The sequence below is a fragment of the Anopheles ziemanni genome, chromosome X (assembly GCF_943734765.1).
Source record: "Anopheles ziemanni chromosome X, idAnoZiCoDA_A2_x.2, whole genome shotgun sequence".
NCBI lineage: Eukaryota > Metazoa > Arthropoda > Insecta > Diptera > Culicidae > Anopheles > Anopheles ziemanni.
This window is the reverse complement of record NC_080707.1, coordinates 4,303,370-4,321,028: the sequence shown is the minus strand read 5'-3', so window position 1 is coordinate 4,321,028 and position 17,659 is coordinate 4,303,370. Positions and strand designations below refer to the sequence as shown.

Sequence of the window (17,659 nt, the reverse complement as noted above, 5' to 3'; positions counted from 1 at the left end):
TATTTGTTGTGCTCGTTAGCCTGTGGTCTGGTTTTATTTGTTATTACATAGTTCGGCGGTGGTGGTGCTTTGGCGAGAGCAAATAACAACCCGAACCAAACACATTACTCAATCCATCAACGTACGGCATAAACAAACCCTACCACCATCAACCTCACCGCTCGCAAAGACGCGACGGCCAACGAAAGGAACGCTCCCAGCTAGGACCACCGAGCTCAGTGATAAATACAACTATCTACGGGGAGATATATTTGCAGTTTCTGGTTTTTAGGGCAACGACCAATCGTTAAAAAAACCCTTTCCGGCCACTGCGTCGGGTACGGGGGTTTGCATACGCACCGGGCAGGCGCACTACATGGTAGTGCCGTAACGTGCCGCACGCGGAAAGCCTAGCAACCCACACACACACTCAGAACAGGTCCTGCCACAGCTGGCCCAGCATCCCAGTCATTCCGGGACCACCATGTCGTCACCGGATCGGCCCGACGTCACCGAGAACGGTGGCACGGACACGCAGCCGGCCGTCCCACGTCTGTCGCTGACGGTCAGCGAGCACGCGGTCACCCCCGGTGCCATCGAGATACTGAAGGTTATCAGGCCAGATTGGCACAGCGACAGCATACGGTTTAAGGTCAGTAGCTTTCGGAAAACTAGCACATGCCGCCGAGCTTCACGGTCTTCCGAGACAGGGTCGCCTTGTGGCTCCACACGGACTCCTTCCATGCGCTCCAGCCTTGGCTAACAACTTCTTTGTTCAATTGCACGCATTACACAGTGTAGAACGTTAGCGGAACAAAGAACCGAGTGGTGTTGCATTGCCTTCATGTAACTGCAATAAAATAAGTTTTCCCGAATCAATCCTATACTTACAACCACCGAAACCTGGTCATATATTCAGGTCTTATGATCATCGATGCTATTTGGCAACAACCTGAACCGGTACCCACCCTTCACCACATCCAAACCAAATGCCAATCGATTGGTTAACGTTTGCTTATTGACGCGATTTCGCTGCGACGAAATTGAAACCGTAAACACGTAGCCACGTATGTACGTGGGCCTTGAAATGGCTAGCATTTCACACCCGCCACCTAGCCGCGGCAGGGAATGTAAGAAGGACTTAAACTTTGCCATCTTTGCTGCTGCAATTGCACATTCTCTGAGCGATACGAATGAATGGACGAGATAAACGCCCGCAAGGCATACTTTCCCCTCTTCGCCACTAGACAGGAATGGTTCAGATAATGATGTGCACCGATGCGGTAAATGAGTCATTAATAACAATTTCCGGAGAGGCCTGACGTTCCTAGATAATAATTACCTGACGCATCAGTTGCCTGGCTTAACTGTATGTTGTCGTACCGTTTCAGAAAATCAACATATTGAAACACACGGGAATGAGACAATTTTGGGCTACAAAATGATGATGTAGGAATAGAGACTTTAAATGGCAACCCATTTTGACCAAGTAAAACAATTTCAAACAGTGTATGGCTTACCAAATTGTTGGTTGAGGCAAAGAATCATACAACATTCTGAAACTTTTTGAACGTCACCGTTAATCTGACACCGAGACGCAAAAATAATTATCAAGATGACGATAATTGGCATGGCAGGAAATTTACTCCCAGGGGACCCTATCATCTATCACTGAACTCAACCCGTCCCGCAGATAATGTCGTTAATTGCGTCAAATGAAATGATAATGGTAAAAATTATGGATCTCCGCATAACGCCAATTTCTCGGCTATCATCTCCTGGGTAGCTCCTGGATTTTGGCAAAATGGGTATGCGGTATTCCTTTTTGGCACTATGGGGCAATAACTTTAAAGATAAATTAGCATGTCTCTTCGCATAAGCATATACGGGGCCGTTTCATGATAGACAATGTTTTGTGTTCGCAGCTCTTTACCGATGGTATCACTAATAAGCTGGTCGGCTGCTTCTATGAACCGCCTCCCAGCCCAGGCGGGTCCGTAACCGACGAAGACGTCGTACTGATCCGCGTGTACGGCAACAAGACGGAAATGCTCATCGACCGACGCACGGAGACGGAAAACATCCAGCTGCTTCATCGGTACGGTTACGCACCCGCACTGTACGCCACGTTCACCAACGGGCTCGCCTACGAGTACGTGCCGGGAGTGACGTTAACGACAAGCACCTGTCGGCACGAGCGCATCTGGCCGCTGGTCGCTCGCCGGATGGCCCAGATGCACAAGGTTTCCGAACAATCCGGAACGGGAGCAAATCCGGTCGCACCGGCGCTGCCCGCAAAGACTGAGCAATTCCTACAACTCATCCCGAGCACATTCAGCGATCCAATCAAAAATGAACGGTATGTAGAATGTATCTTGGATTAGGCATGTTCACGTGTACTTATTGTTTAACAGAGAAAACCGTTTTCAAAAACTAGTTTCTGCCTTCTCCAGTTTGCCAACATCAAATTTATACGGAAAACGATCTGTATCTATTAAAAGCATAATAGAGAACTATAAACAAGATTAACATACCAGAATTCCTTTGACTTTTCTCCTCCGCCATGTCGCAATCGTTGGATCCTAGCGTATGGAAGGTGTTTCCACGAATCGACGAACTCCGGGCGGAGTTTGAAGATCTGTATCGGAGGCTACTAGAAACGAACAGTCCGATCGTGTTTTGCCACAACGATCTGCTTCTTGGCAATGTGATCTACGATGAGGAACGGGAGCGTGTCACGTTCATCGATTATGAGTACGCCGCTCCGAACCATCAGGCATTCGATATCGGCAACCATTTCACAGAATTTGCGGGCATCGACGACATCGACTACGGGCGCTATCCGGACCGCGCTTTCCAGCTCCGTTGGCTCGGCGAGTACATCCGCGAGTACCGTGGCATCGGTTCTGCACCGACGGAAGGCGACGTGCAGCGGTTGTACGTGCAGGTCAACCAGTACGCACTCGCCTCACACTTCCACTGGGCAGTTTGGGCCCTCATACAGGCAGAACACTCTACCATCGATTTTGATTTTGTGCAGTAAGTGTTAATGCAAATTAACGATTTGAAGAACACAAGCATCATAAGATTGGATTTTGACCGAACTGAACCTAAACCCTTCTCCTTTCTACTTTTAGATTTGGAACTACACGTTTCCTCGAGTACCGTGCAAAAAGGGATGAATTCCTGGGATTGCGTTACACCGATTAAAGATACAGCCCATCTGAGCTGCCCGCCCTGGAAGGAATCGCTCATGTTAGCTAGTTTTATTGTGAATGACATGGCCATCTAGGCCGGCTAGGCAGCAAAGCAAAGACTTACAGGAAATACGAGAGTTACACCGCAAACTCGCAACGAAAGCAATCAGATCGGAGAACCGAAGCACCATGATGTATTTGCTAATGTGATGCGCTACCGATGCGCTAATTGGCAATCTGTTTTAACGTAAATACTACACTACACACTTGTTATATTCCCCCAACGTTTTGCGTGGCATTTAGTTTTCTCGCATGGGTTGTTGCTCTGCTTTTAATGTTTTTGTTTTGTTTGTTAGTTGATGGGGATACACAAGGTAAATATGTTTCATGTAAATACATAGTCTATGAAAACTTGTACGTTCCCAACGACCGACACGTCTCGATGATGCGGAAAAATACATATTTTACAATTCAGGTCGTGCATTCCAAAAAAATCCGCCACCGTTTCTAACAGCAAAGCTACGAAATTGGAGGACCAAAATGCAATACAGATATTTTGTTTGATATGTACAAATAGCACAATAAAAAGTTGCAATGATATTCTGCTATAATTGTATCTCTTTGTTGACCACTTAGATACCAACCCGAATCCGAATGAAGATGAAATTTGTTCCGCTTTGTAACAACGGTTTCTTTCCGCTATATTTGAATTCAACTCCAGGTAAGCAGCCCTGCACGGAAAGCCAACCCTTACGAAGTGCCAAAATGTATGTGCGCATATAACCTACGCTACATTGACAGTAGGCAATGTTTTGCAATTAAACCTGATCAGAAGGAAGTCTCGCGAAGAAAAGCGTCGCGTAAATCGCGCAAAGAATAGTAAGTTCGTACGTTTCAACAGAGCAAAAGGCATCGACGCCACACGGTGTGTCTTTGACGATGCTTTCGGACGAGCTGGAATCCGGCGCTACCGACGAGCAGCAGCAGGGCACAAGCGGCGAAGGACAAGCTCTGCCAAACAATGGCTCTAGCACTGCAACTGAACGAGTGAATCAGTCTTCCGCTGGCACGGACGAACAGGAGGAGCGATACTGCTGGGTGTGCTTTGCAACCGAGGAGGATGACAAATTTGCACCGTGGGTACAGCCGTGCAATTGCCGAGGTGCTACCAAATGGGTGCATCAGTCGTGCCTGAAGCGCTGGATCGATGAAAAGCAAAAGGGCAATCCATACAAGAGCATCAGCTGCCCTCAGTGCCAGACCGAGTACATCATCATCCTGCCGTCGATGGGAAGCTTCGCGTTTATGCTGGAGCGGCTGGACATTATCGCCAAGCAGCTAAGCCCGTGCGTTGCGGCCGGTGCGATCGTTTGCTCCATCTACTGGTCGGCGATTACTTTCGGGGCGGTGACCGTGCTGCAAACCACAGGCTTCGAACGAGGTCTTTTGATTTTGGAACAGGCCGAACCGCTCGCTCTGCTTGTGTGCCTGCCGGCGATCCCCGCTGCCTTGGTCCTGGGTAGAATGATTCGGTGGGAAGATATCGTGCTGCGCATGCTACAAAACACCCAGTACAACATTCGCAAATACCCGGTTATTTCATTCATGCTGCCAGTAACGTAAGAATCATCCCTGCTAGCTGGATTGGTTTCACATTAAATGTACTTATGTGGCTTATTTTTTGGATTTCAGAAACGAACCTACTCCAAGCTATCCGGAACCCTTCCCCAACAACTCGATCAACGCATCGGAGCCGCTGTCGGTGACGCGCATTTTCTGCGGTGCACTCATGCTTCCCACTGTATCGACGATCGTTGGCAAAATGTTTTTCAAATCGATCAAAAATGATCTGCATCGTACGCTGCTGGGCGGGTTCGCGTTTGTGGCGATCAAGGGGGTGCTAAAAATATACTTCCACCAGAAGAAGCACAACCGCGCCAAACAACGTAACATACTGGACTACACACAGGAGAATATCCGGAAATATGGCTTCCGAAGTCAGCATCTGCAGCAGCTGCAGCAACAGCACCAGCACCTCCACCAGATGGCTAATGAGCTAGCGGCACAGCAGCAGCAAGCTATTGCAGGAATAGGAAACGAAGCCGCCAGTGGAGACAACCAGCGACCTAGACCATAGCAGCGTGTGATATTTGAAATTCATCTCTGTTTTTTTAAAGCTAATTGCACGGTCTGGAGTTTCGATTGTATCATCTTTGTGATTTAGATTACATGAGGAATTCTTCAGAGATGCCTGTAGATGAGAAGCCAGGTTCGAATTATGTCAAAAAATACTTACGAGAAACTTTCAACGCGCTACGAAATGCGTCCCGGAGAAGGTCCCGTTTTTATGAACAGTTAGCTACGACTTATTATCATTGGTTTTTATTTAATTCTCTAGTTCAACGGATAAGTTACGACTTATATTTCTTTAAAATCCATGAAATGCTTAACAATATTGATATGTATGATTGGCCCAACAAATCAGCCTGTGTTTCATCAATACAAAGCAGTGATGCTAATACGATACTGTGCTTGCTTGTTGCTCTCTGGACGGAATGGACGGAACTTCGGTGCCAAAGAAATTAGTTTTGATCCGGGATGGTGCAAGAAACGGCACTGGCTTCACATCCCGCAAAAGCAACGTACTGTGCATCGGACACTTCCTCTGGGACACACGCACAAAATTGAACGCTACGTGACTGATCGTCATCATCATCATTCCCGCTGGGGACTACTTTCCTTGGGAAGCCAGTCCACTGTCGCTCCACCCCATCCCCGCTGCGGTTCGTGCACCAGACGCGCGTTCCGATATCCTTCTTCCATTCAACATTGCAGGACGGATATGTTGTGCCGGCGTTTTTAGTCTCCTCGGCCTTAGCTGCACGATCTAACACGTGTCGATGGTATGCCGTTTCTTTACCAAACTGATCGAAGTATCGACCGATCGCTTTTCCGCGATAGGGATATGTTTTATCGTAGAAGTCTCTCCACGTGAGCAGCTGTTGCAACTCCGTATCGGTCAGCGCTGATACATCGCTTAGTTCCTCAGTATAATGGTCAAACTCGCCGGTAACAAACGACCGAGTTGCGTCATGCCCTGCAGTGGAATGGAGTAATTATTCATATATCAAACAATACGGCCAAACACATCTAACGGTTATTCTTACCAACGAACATATGATACGCCTGTCCTTCGCCGTAATGCTTCTCACCCTTGGTAACATCATAAACATGCCCTAAAATAACTAAATATAGACTCTTGCTTTCTCTACCATTGTACTGCAAAAGCTGAGATGCGGTAAAGATTACTCCTTCGTTGGTTGGAACAGGTTCTAAGGCACCACGGAAATACTGAAGAAGCTGATTATGCTTGGACGCTAGTGAGTAAAATAATATAATTCCCAAAGCTACCACCACGAAATGGCGTAAATAGGGAAATAATGTTGACCTAGAGCTCATTGGAACCCTTGTAACACTTCGACGATGTCGGGAAATTATAAGTTATGAGTCAACAAAAATTGTTATGTTTATCTATTGCCACAACACTACCAAATTCCATTCCACTTGCTGTCAAATAAAACAAAAGTTGTCATTGTTTGGACCAAGATAAATACACACTATATATTCACGGTACTTATAGCTATGGGTATTAATACAAGGTACTTAAAATAGAGATGTACACAATACCAAGGTGCATAATTACAGGAGTTTACAGTTCGGCTATCCTGACTCTCAAATTGCCCTCAATTTGATTATAATTCTTTTTAGTCGTATTAATCCTTATCGCATAAATCCTAAGTGTGGTCAGTTACATTCGGTTCTGCCCACTTCTTAAGTTTATTAGCCTCAAGAACCCCGTCGTAGGGTATCTGCGTGATCGCACCGCCTTCAATATCTCTAACAACATTCCGATCGTTCGGTAAAACTTTCTGGACTACATATGGTCCCTTGAATCTAGGTACAAACATCTTGTTAGGTAGGGGAGCTAATGTGGATATTACGAATGGCTACATAATCACCGATTTGATACATAGGGACAGACTTATGATGTCTTCGAAAATATTCCTCGTATACAAGCTGTGACTTAATGATATTGTCCGAGGCCTCGTCCCGTATACGCGCCAAGTCCTGTTCAGTGGCCCGATGGTAAGAACTCAAGTATTCGGTTAACTCATCTGTGTAGGGAATGTCTTCTTGTTCAGTACCGAAAAGGAGGACAGATGGAGGGAACCCCGTACTAGCATGCGTCACGTTGTTAAGTGCATGTTCGGCAGAAGAAAGATGGCAAGTAATAAAAAGCATGATATGCCTGACGATCACGACAATGACGCACGTCGGCAAGCGAACAATTAAAAGTCCCCTATGAGGGTAAGAGAAGTCCCCTGTGAGGGTAAAATAAGTCCCCCGTGAGGGTAAAAGAAGTTCCCTGTCAGGGTAAAAGAAGTCCACTGTGAGGGTAAAATAAGTCCCCATATACCATAAGTGATGGTAATAAAACCGGATTGGACTATCTGTTGACGTGCTGGTGGGTTTTTGTTTGATATTGTTAAATAAGCATTAATTTAATCATTTACATTATCAGGTTATAGGTTTTATCCATGCATTGTCCATCGAGTGATGGTAATAAAACCGGATTGGACTATCTGTTGACGTGATATAATGAGAAATATGGAAGAGGTAAGACGGCGAAGAACGATGTGGGTAGCAAGTGAATGTAATTCTTGGAGACTGTTCTAAAGCGGACAAAGTGGATGTAGTGATTCGTGGAAAAGTTCGAGTCGGCCAGTTTTTGGGGGAACTACTTCTAGGTGAACGGCCAATAGTAGGAGTAAGCCGAAAATCTAAGCACATTGAAACAAACACTATTAACACCGAGGCTAGATTTGTGAGCCATTTCAAGGTCAGATCTTCCATCGAATTAGAATTTCAAGATATAAAATGTAAACTAGTGAAAACCATCGGAGAAGAGGAGGGAGAAATGATATTCTTTCCTTTACTACGTACTCTTGTCGAATAAATGCACACATAAATGCAAAAATCCCGTCATTGTGATATCACGGTGTCATGAAATACTACTCGTTTTGCTACCGGTGAAGGAACGATTCATACAGGATCTGTGCGCTCATGGCGAAGTACGACTCGAGTACTGCCCTACAGACCATGCGAAGATCATGATCATGTCACGCATCACTTCGGGAAGGACGATTCCCCTCTTCAGATATGGGAGCTGCTGCGTAATACGTACGCTGAATCGGGCCAGGGTTCGCATCTGCAGGCGGTGATGACGCTTTCGCACACGTATCGCACGGAGTGATACTGTCCCGGAACGTACCGGGAATAAAAGTAACCATGGTGGACTACTATAAAGGTAAATTTTTCCGGCATTCAAAAGAGACCTCCTCCTAGCGAGGTTCCCTCCTCCTAGCGAGACCTCCTCCTAGCGAGCACCCGAAACAAAGGAGTCGTCCAAACAATGGCGCCATAGCGATTCTCCGAAACCCAAAAAGTTTAAGGCGACACTGTCGGCCGGCAAGGTGATGGCTACGGTGTTTTGGGATCGCCACGGGGTATTGTTGGTGGATTTCATGCCAAGGGGAACCACTATCAATGCAGCAAGGTACTGTGAGACCCTGGAAAAGCTTCGTCGTGCCATAAAAAACAAACGCCCGGGATTGCTGAGCAAAGGAGTGAAATTTCACCACAACAACGCGCGCCCGCACACAGCCAACGTTACCCTTGACCTGCTCAAGAAATTTGGTTGGGACATCATCGATCACCCTCCCTATAGTCCCGACGTGGAAAGGTTTTTGGACGGACGTGTAAGACAGCGGTCTGAACATTTGGATTTGTAATCAAATATATAAAAAAAAAGAAAAGAAATCTGCTTCTAAACTGCTTCTAATCGGAATGGCGGGTGTACGCAGGAAACCGGGCAAAAGTCACGACAATGGCGGATCTAATTAATCAAGTCAGTACAAGAAATTCTGTCGAACAATCTTACAGCCTTGGACTTCATGCATGCTTCTATAGCCGGGGCTGCTGGTTGGCTACTAATGAGATATCATGGAAGCCAGAAGATAGTCTGCAACAAGAACTTGACCAGCCATACATCAGACCATAAATCAGACTGGTTACATAAAAGAGGAACAATCTTACAGCCTTGGACTTCATGCTTCTATAGCTGGGGCTGCTGGTTGGCTACTAATGAGATATCATGGAAGCCAGAAGATAGTCTGCAACAAGAACTTGACCAGCCATACATCAGACCATAAATCAGACTGGTTACATAAAGGAGGATTCAGTAAGTGAACCTTTGAAGTGCAAACTCCTGTAATTAGGCACTTTGGTATTTTGCGGATATCTATACGTCAAACACCTTTGTTAAACCTATCTGATAGTATTAAGTACCGTGAACTAGCAGAACTGTCAGAATAAACCACGACGTGGATTCTCTTCTGCAACCGACCTTCGACCAAAAGTCCCTGCGATTTGGTTAACCTAGTTTTTACGTAACCGTCGCTCTTCAGTTTAATCCGTTATAATATTGCTACGGTTTACATCTCAGATGTGGGATTGTAATCCAAAAGACGCCTTCAAAACGTAAAAGTGATATGTGCCCTCACCGACGGCCAAGTGTAACCTAAAGAACCAAGTAACCTCAGTCGGGTAAGGTTATGTCGGCGAGGAAACCACGTGCTAACCGCGTAGTTTTGGACAACTTCAGTGCTTATTGCGAAACCCGGATTTACAGATTAAAACAGTCAGCCCACTGTTGGAATGAAAAGCTATCAAAAGTTCTCGGAAAATTAGGTTTAACAGCTAGCTCTACTTGTTGAACGAATAATCAAAGTTGCGACCAGCTTAAGAGAGTGAGAGCTGCGTGACCTCCGCATGAGTACCAAAAAGAATATATAAGGAACGGAAAGCGTGACACGCTTGACACACTCGAAAGGTAATCGGTCCGTACGTTCACGTCGTGTTCTTCGGTTGTGTAAAGTGTTCGAAATAAACATTGTTTCATACAGCAAAACCCGTGTAATATTGTTGCATATAACAAGCATAGCCCGTGTAACAGACCCAAATCCGGAGAAACCAACCGATTATTGGGTCGAACAAGATAGAAAAACACGTACTTTCATCAGTGCAACTGTGGAAGATGGCCAATTGGTGCATATCATGACCAAAACTACGGCCAAAGAGATGTGGGACGCCTTGTGCGCAATACATAAACGCATAGGGCTACCATCCATGCTGCAGGCTCTGCGAAGAATATGTTCCATGAGATTGCAGGAGGGAACCTCCCTGAACATCTAGGTGAAATGTTGCGGATGCATACCCAGTTGCAACTAATGAACGAAGGTCTCAATGACAAAATTTGTATGGCTATGATTCTATCTAGCTTGCCACCATCATACGAAATTTTACGGATAGCCGAATGCTTGTTTACGAAGGCTAATTGTGTCCGGAAGTTTCATACTCCTGAAGCGATAACTGGTTCCCGTGAGTTCCCCCCGCGTGGCCAACGATGGATCGACAGGTACATCGGCTGGCAACGGAGGGCACATGCACGCACCGTGCCTGGAGGCGTGGAATGAAATCAAGGCCGAGTTAAGCAGCATAAAGGGGTTGATCAATCAAAGTAGCCACTATGCCAAACGATCGGCAACACCACAGTACCAAACATGCTTCTAACCAGAGAGGACCTGTGGAGCACAGTAGCAAACGATGCTCCACAAGAAAAAGACTCAGTTGGATAGAAAGGCAAAAGCTACGTTGATCCTCATGCTAGAAGACGACCAATTGTCGATCATCAAAAATTGCCATAGTGCAAAGGATGTATTCGACACCCTGAAGGCGCATCATGAGAGGACAACCAGGTCCATGCGCGTGTCACTCTTAAAACGAGCTGGCACAGCAAACTTTATAAGTGGTGACATCGCAGGCCACATTAAACAATTAGAAGAGTTCTTCGAAAAACTTGATGCCTCGGGAAACGCCCTCGATGAAGATTTGAAAGTATGCTTGCTTCTCCGAAGCCTACCGCCATCATTTGATGGATTGGTAACAGCACTGGACAGCGTGCAAGAAAACGGCATTTCCTTAGAATTTGTCAAGTCCAGAATCAGCGACGAACATAACAGATTTATAGAGCGAGACGAGTCGTACAATGGAGGAGCTTTCGTGGTCCCCCGTCTTATAAATGAAGTCGTACGCGGATATAACTTCATATTCGTATACATCGACGACATCTTTATTGCATCCGCTACAATGGCAGAACATCGCGAGCACCTCATACAACTCTTCAGTCGGCTGGAAGAGTACCATTTGTACATCAACTGCGCCAAGACCGAACTTGGAAATTCGGAAATAATATTCCTAGGCCATCAGGTGAACGAAAACGGTATCCAACCTATTTTTTTTAACTTCTCTAAGTGCTAAGGAGTTTCAAATAACATGCAATAGGAACCTCACAAGTCACACCAGATCACAATTGTCACTCAATTGAAACAGAAGTTCATGGAATTAGATCTGAGCAGGACTTCATGTTTGTTACTTTCAAAGCCAGTTCACCAAACTCAGAATCCACTTACAAAATAGAGCGAAACTGCCACATGGAGATGATTGAGCTTCCTTGTGTTGGAGAGGAACACATAATTAGGACATATTCTTATCCAGTTGGAAACTGCTTTCCATCTGGGGCTTCATTATCAGACAAAACAACTCTTCCAGATGCTCCAAGATGGAAATGGGACCATGAGGACCATTTCGCTTTTGGGCCATCTGGCAGCATTCAGAGCATCAGCATTTACATTCTAGGAGCCAGTGTGGTCTTACTCATCTTCAAGTTAATATCATCTAAATAAAGTCAAGTTTAATTCACACAGGGCATGATAATCGGGACACCATTCCATCCGCGAATGAAGAATACCATGGCTTAACCCTATGGGCTTTTACAATGGTCTTTTTCTTGTTCTATGATAGGTACTCTTCCAGAACGGGTAGAAGCTATTCGCAATTTGAAAACTCCATCGACCGTTAAGGAGCAAAACAAGTTTATCGGGATTGCTTGCTATGCTTACCGGCAATCGAAAGAACGACATAACACCACTCGTAATGGACTCCTGAGACGACATCAGCCTTCATCTACTGCAAAGAGCAGTTAGCGAACACCACGCTCGTTCAAAGTTCAACACCGATAACCTGCGACCGTTTATCACGAGGGACTTCAGAGAACGCTTTCTTAAGGTTACTCATGGACATCATCCAGGCACCCGAACGACGGCTATAGGCCTCTGTATAGGATACACGCTTGAAATACATTCATCTTAAGTGCTCTTAATTTACTTCTCTCTGTGTCCTTCATTACCAAGTCCAACAGGTTATTGGCCCAGGACGCTAGAGAGAGAGTAGAAACAAATTCTTAGAGACTCTTTTGTTTTTTTGTGGAATAAGAGGATACAGAGTATCAAAGGAAAACACGAATCGGAATCGAACGAATACGTGCGAACGGAAATAGCAAGATGGCTGAAAGTGCACGTGGTTCGATTGAAAAGCTGAACGACCGAAATTATGTAATTTGGAAGTTCAAAATGAAACTTATCCTATCTGCTGACGAACTCTGGAACATACTAAGTCAACCGAAACCGGTGGAGGATAAGAATGGCACCTGGACCCAAAATAATCAGAAAGCGATGGGGGAAATCGGCCTTGCTTTGGACGACAGCCAACTATTACATGTAATACAGTTGGATACTGTAGAGAATAGAATAGATAAGAAACTTGGAGAGTAACGAAAAATGAGAATGTATCATGAGAGGATTAGCTATCAACACAAGAGAGGCACAAGAGAGAATCTTAAGATCCTGAGTTACAAAAAAGAGGGTTCGTTTGGTGAGAGGATTGAGCGACGATCAGCAAGAGAAAGCGAAAGGACAGCCAGTTTTTGGACGGACGTGTAAGACAGCGGTCTGAACATTTGGATTTGTAATCAAATATATAAAAAAAAAGAAAAGAAATCTGCTTCTAAACTGCTTCTAAACGGAATGGCGGGTGTACGCAGGAAACCGGGCAAAAGTCACGACAGATACGACTAACGAAATGTAGGAAAAACTCCAGGAGTACCACGAGCGGTCCTCCTTGGTTGGTAAAATACATATCCGAATGGAAATACTCGCCGGACCTCTCCTACGAAAGTCGTTGGTTCAAATGCGGAGGAACACTGGCCAGCCCAACCACGCGGACAGGCCGCTACAGAAAACGAGCGGTCAGCTAGGGTACTAGTCCATCAAACTCCCAGAACGCCAATGATCGATGCGACTAAATTTTCTAGATGGACTAACTTAGTAAGAGTTACAGGATGGGTACTTCGTGTCGTACATGCTCGGAAGATTGATACGAAGATAAAAGGCCCAATGAACAGTAATGAGCTAGCTAGAGCAGAAGAAAATATCAAAAGCCTCACGGACGAGGTACTCACAAATCTATTAAATGAAGTTGAGAATATGGTAAACTCTCCACCCCTGACACACGTACCCGTAGACGATGATTCTTCACCAGCGCTGACACCCAATCATTTCTTGCAGGGATCGTCTAATAGAGTAAAACCCTTGGTTACGTTAGATGACTATTGCCTGACCATGGCAAACCAATTTTGAAGCGATGGGTAACGGACTATTTACCAGAGATCACGCGGCGATCAAAGTGGTTCGAGAACCCGAAACCTACCTATCGCAGTGGATGATTAGGTTGTCATCGTTGACGCTACATTGCCACGTAACTGCTGGCTCAAACGACGTGTGGTGAAGATCAAGACCGGCAAGGATGCACAGGTGCGCGTTGCTACGGTGCGGACAAGTTCTGGCGCCTTATACGAGCCCAAACCAGTGACGCCTGTATGGAAATAAAAGGATTCGCGTGCTCGTGCGACAATCAGGCTGTGCTTGTACGACAGTCAAGTAGGACTTGTACGTGACGCAGAATTTGCTAAAGATGCGTGGGATGCCTTGAAAAGGTATCACGAAGCGGGGTCGGAGGTTTACCTGCTCAAGCGGCTTACGCGCTTGGAATTGGCAGAAGGAGGGGACATGGAAAACCATTTGAATAAGTTTTCAAGTTTAGTCCAGCAAATTGCAGACTTGGGAGAGGCCATACCGAAAAAATGGCAGGTTGCCATGCTGTTATGTTCCTTGCCGGAATCGTATGATCCGCTGACAACGGCATTGGTTTCCGCCAACAACCTTACATTGGAGTTGGTGAAGAGCAAGCTCTTGGCCGAAGGGGAAAAAAGGCGCGAGCGCACGGGCAGTGATTCAACTGATAGTGAGCTGCATGTTCAAAGCATTAATAGTAGTGTGCGTGAGCGAAGCAAGAGAAAGGATATGGTGTGCTTTCATTGTGGTAAGCCGGGTCACACTAAGCGAAATTGTAGGTTATTTAACCGAAACAACGGACAAAAAAGTGTTAAAAGTCAACCCACAAGTAGCGCGAATAGTGCTGTAGCAGGACCAGTGTCGTGGCTGGCAAACAGTGGCAAGCTAGGGAATTGGTACATTGATAGCGGTGCGTCGCGGCACATGACTAGTGATCGTGCGTTTTTTGATCAAATAGACAAATGTACCGAAATGTTCGTGACAATGGCTGACGGTGTCAAAGCAACCATAGAAGGTGTCGGCACAGTCACGGCACGGACCAAACTCTCGGAAAATCCACAAGTTCAATTCCCCTCCTCACCCCAAGGGCTTAGGAGCTCAGAAGTGGGATACCCATCCAATTGCTTCCAGACAGTTCGTAAAATCTTCTGTGCGCGTGTGTGTGTGCCGATTCTACATTGCTCCCGACATGTTGGGAAAGGAAGACCTCCTGCGTGCGCTCAACGAGGCCGGCATAGATGTCTCCTACACGGCGACTATTTCGCAAATACGGCAATTGTACACCTCCTCGGTAGTTGCCGGTCCCGCTCCTGAGTCATCATTGGAAAGTATTGCCGCGGAGCCGTCTTGTTATCCATCAACAAAATTAACTAACATGATAACAATATGTTAACAAGATAAAATCCGCCAGTTGGGTATTGCTTGGTCGTATATCTGATGCACTAGCCTCGAATTGATGACGGGTGTGAACGAATTTACACTCGCTAACACGGAGCTCCAAACCGAACTGCTTTATCCTTTCTAGCACTGAACGCGAAGTTTCCAAATGAGAAGAAAAATCAGAAGAAGCAATAATAATGTCATCGAGGTAGGCAACCAATCGTTCGGCCTCGATGAATTCGCGTAAGATGGAGTTAATGAACCTTTGAAATTTCGAAGGGACATTCTTAAGACCGAAGGGCATTTTCACGTATTCGTACTGGCCGTCGGGTGTCACAAACGAAGATATTTAATAGAAACATCATGCATCCTAACCTGATGCACCCTAACCTGAAATCAACTTTTCAAATCTAAAAGAGTGAAGAGACGTTTGTTGCTAAGGTGTTCTAAGCACGTCTAAATTAACGGAAGGGGAAAGTTGTCCCTGACAGTGATCTTATTTAAAGGCCGATAATCGACGCATATACGCACTTCTCCACTCTTTTTTTTTAACCAGTACGAGGGGTGAGGCATAGGGAGAATTACTGGGTCTCATAATGAGAAAGATTACGCTGGTACACAAGATAAATGATAAACTTTCGAAGTAAATCACGCCCAATAATTGGCCACGGCATACTGTTGCCGGGAAGAATAACAAACTTTTGTAACGCGGTATTATTACGTAACTCTACCTGGCATTCAATCTGTCCGCGGGTCGTTGGTATATCATCTCCTATTCCTTTGTATCCCGATGGGGCTGGGGCACCGATATGGCCAGGGGGCACCAAGTAGTCAGCAATAAAGCTTACTGGACTCCCTGTGTCAAGTAAGGATCGGGCCTTAGTTTCTCCTGACCATTTATTATTAGTCTTAATCATAACACATACCGTTTCTTGCTCAGCGTACAGAGCGCTATTTTCCGCGTGGTCAGTATCCGAAGGGTGGGCAGCAGCAGTGGTGGCGCCCCGGTTGGGACACTCGCGATGAGTATGCCCCGACTGATGACACTTGAAGCACGCTCCACGGGGTCGAAGGGGTTGCGGGCAGGAACTCTGGTAGTGGCCATACTGGGAACCGAGGGGCCGAGGGGTTTTAGAGTTGGGACCGGAGGTGTCCTTGCAGCAGGGGCCGTTGTCCGAGGAGTAGTAACCGAGGTCGGGCAAGAGGCAATCATCGCCTCATATTTCTTCAGGCACCACGTAACTTTTTATAAACAGCTTCCATAGTGTCAAGAAGCAAAAGTTTCAACTCAGCATGAGCGGGCACATGGACGGACCTAACGATTAATGCGGCGGTTACAGGTAAGTAGGCGAACCGTGCAGAGGCATTTGCCGTCTTCTCTGGGACGATACAACACAAAGTTTCTTTGTGGACGAAATTCTCCAAACTGGCTTGTACGGTCTCGGGAAGAGACAGCGGAGGTGTCGGGGCGCCTTCATTAGCTTCCAACGTCACGATTCATTGCCGAATTTCCAAGCGAGCTTCTCTTGAAGAACGCCCTGCTCCTCGCCATGACCGGGGTACTGCCATATCTCAGGTAGGGTTACCGAGGGGGTACAGGCACTTAGGCTTGGGTGACGGCACTAAACATTTCACTTGTTGTTATCATTTTATCGGGTATCCCACTTCTGTTACAACACCGTAGCTAAATTATAGCTGAATAAACTGAAGAGCGACGGTTACGTTGAAACTAGTTTAACCAAATCGCAGGGACACAAGCACAAAGAGAGAAGACCGAAAAAGACGCCCGCTTTGGTCGGAGGTCGATTGCAGAAGAGAATCTGCCTCGCGGTTTATTCTGACAGTTGTCATAGTTGACGGTACTTATAGTTATGGGTAAGATTAATGCAAGGTACTTAACATAGAGATGCACATAATACCAAGGTGCCTAATTACAGGAGTTTACATACGATAGTTTTTTTCGAATTTAGCAGATAAAATGGTACGTTCAATTTAATTGTATATGACAACGTCCTTTTCAGCAGTTTTCCCGTGCCACATTAACGCGGGTCCGGACATGGTGTTTGCAGCATACTCCTGTCCAGCTGATATATATCAGCATATGCGCCTACTGGCGCCACGGGTACCTGGAGGATGCCTGCGAGTGCATGATCAGATTGTTCAGATGTAGGTGGAAAGGAAGTCGTTTTCATCTTCTCTTTTTAAATGGATTCATATTTTCATTTCCTCCCACAGGCCTTGATTGAAAAATTCAATAGAATGCTGAGAGAAATATGCAACTGTCGAGCTTCTTTGGCCTAGGCCTAACAGCTGTTACATTTTCTTGAAGTTCTGTTTTTTAAATTGTCAATTATTCTGGACTTAAAATACATCCGCGTTCTTTTTAAGAGCGACATTTATTACATGCGCCGTACAGCATTTATTTTTTCATTTAAATTTTCTAATTCATACAAA

At 45.8% G+C, this 17,659-nt stretch overlaps 3 protein-coding genes across 3 annotated transcripts; 2 read left to right on the top strand and 1 right to left on the bottom strand.

The window, feature by feature from the left end:
• Positions 1 to 342: 342 nt before the first annotated feature.
• LOC131290767 (ethanolamine kinase) lies at positions 343 to 3,708 on the top strand. The gene is made up of 4 exons (XM_058319942.1): positions 343 to 631; positions 1,905 to 2,338; positions 2,566 to 3,018; positions 3,117 to 3,708. Exons 1-4 carry the CDS (start codon positions 464 to 466, stop codon positions 3,187 to 3,189), a joined length of 1,128 nt encoding a protein of 375 aa, XP_058175925.1. The 5' UTR covers positions 343 to 463; the 3' UTR covers positions 3,190 to 3,708.
• Positions 3,709 to 4,003: 295 nt separating this feature from the next.
• On the top strand, positions 4,004 to 5,696 carry LOC131291411 (E3 ubiquitin-protein ligase MARCHF5). Its single transcript, XM_058320619.1, has 2 exons — positions 4,004 to 4,795; positions 4,869 to 5,696. Exons 1-2 carry the CDS (start codon positions 4,116 to 4,118, stop codon positions 5,311 to 5,313), a joined length of 1,125 nt encoding a protein of 374 aa, XP_058176602.1. The 5' UTR covers positions 4,004 to 4,115; the 3' UTR covers positions 5,314 to 5,696.
• Positions 5,557 to 6,699, bottom strand: LOC131291413 (neuferricin homolog). Its single transcript, XM_058320620.1, has 2 exons — positions 6,344 to 6,699; positions 5,557 to 6,273 (listed from the first exon to the last, which is right to left on the bottom strand). The coding sequence occupies exons 1-2, from the start codon at positions 6,633 to 6,635 to the stop codon at positions 5,759 to 5,761; spliced, it is 807 nt and encodes a 268-aa protein (XP_058176603.1). The 5' UTR covers positions 6,636 to 6,699; the 3' UTR covers positions 5,557 to 5,758.
• Between the last annotated feature and the right edge of the window lie 10,960 nt (positions 6,700 to 17,659).

Bases quoted from the DNA above. Each gene is read 5' to 3' on its own strand.
- LOC131290767 (XM_058319942.1), top strand. From the start codon at position 464: ATGTCGTCACCGGATCGGCCCGACGTCACCGAGAACGGTGGCACGGAC. The intron at 632-1,904 runs GTCAGTAGCTTT...TTGTGTTCGCAG, and splicing joins GCGACAGCATACGGTTTAAG to CTCTTTACCGATGGTATCAC. The intron at 3,019-3,116 runs GTAAGTGTTAAT...TTCTACTTTTAG, and splicing joins ATCGATTTTGATTTTGTGCA to ATTTGGAACTACACGTTTCC.
- LOC131291411 (XM_058320619.1), top strand. From the start codon at position 4,116: ATGCTTTCGGACGAGCTGGAATCCGGCGCTACCGACGAGCAGCAGCAG. The intron at 4,796-4,868 runs GTAAGAATCATC...TTTGGATTTCAG, and splicing joins TCATTCATGCTGCCAGTAAC to AAACGAACCTACTCCAAGCT.
- LOC131291413 (XM_058320620.1), bottom strand. From the start codon at position 6,635: ATGAGCTCTAGGTCAACATTATTTCCCTATTTACGCCATTTCGTGGTG. The intron at 6,274-6,343 runs GTAAGAATAACC...ATTCCACTGCAG, and splicing joins GGCGTATCATATGTTCGTTG to GGCATGACGCAACTCGGTCG.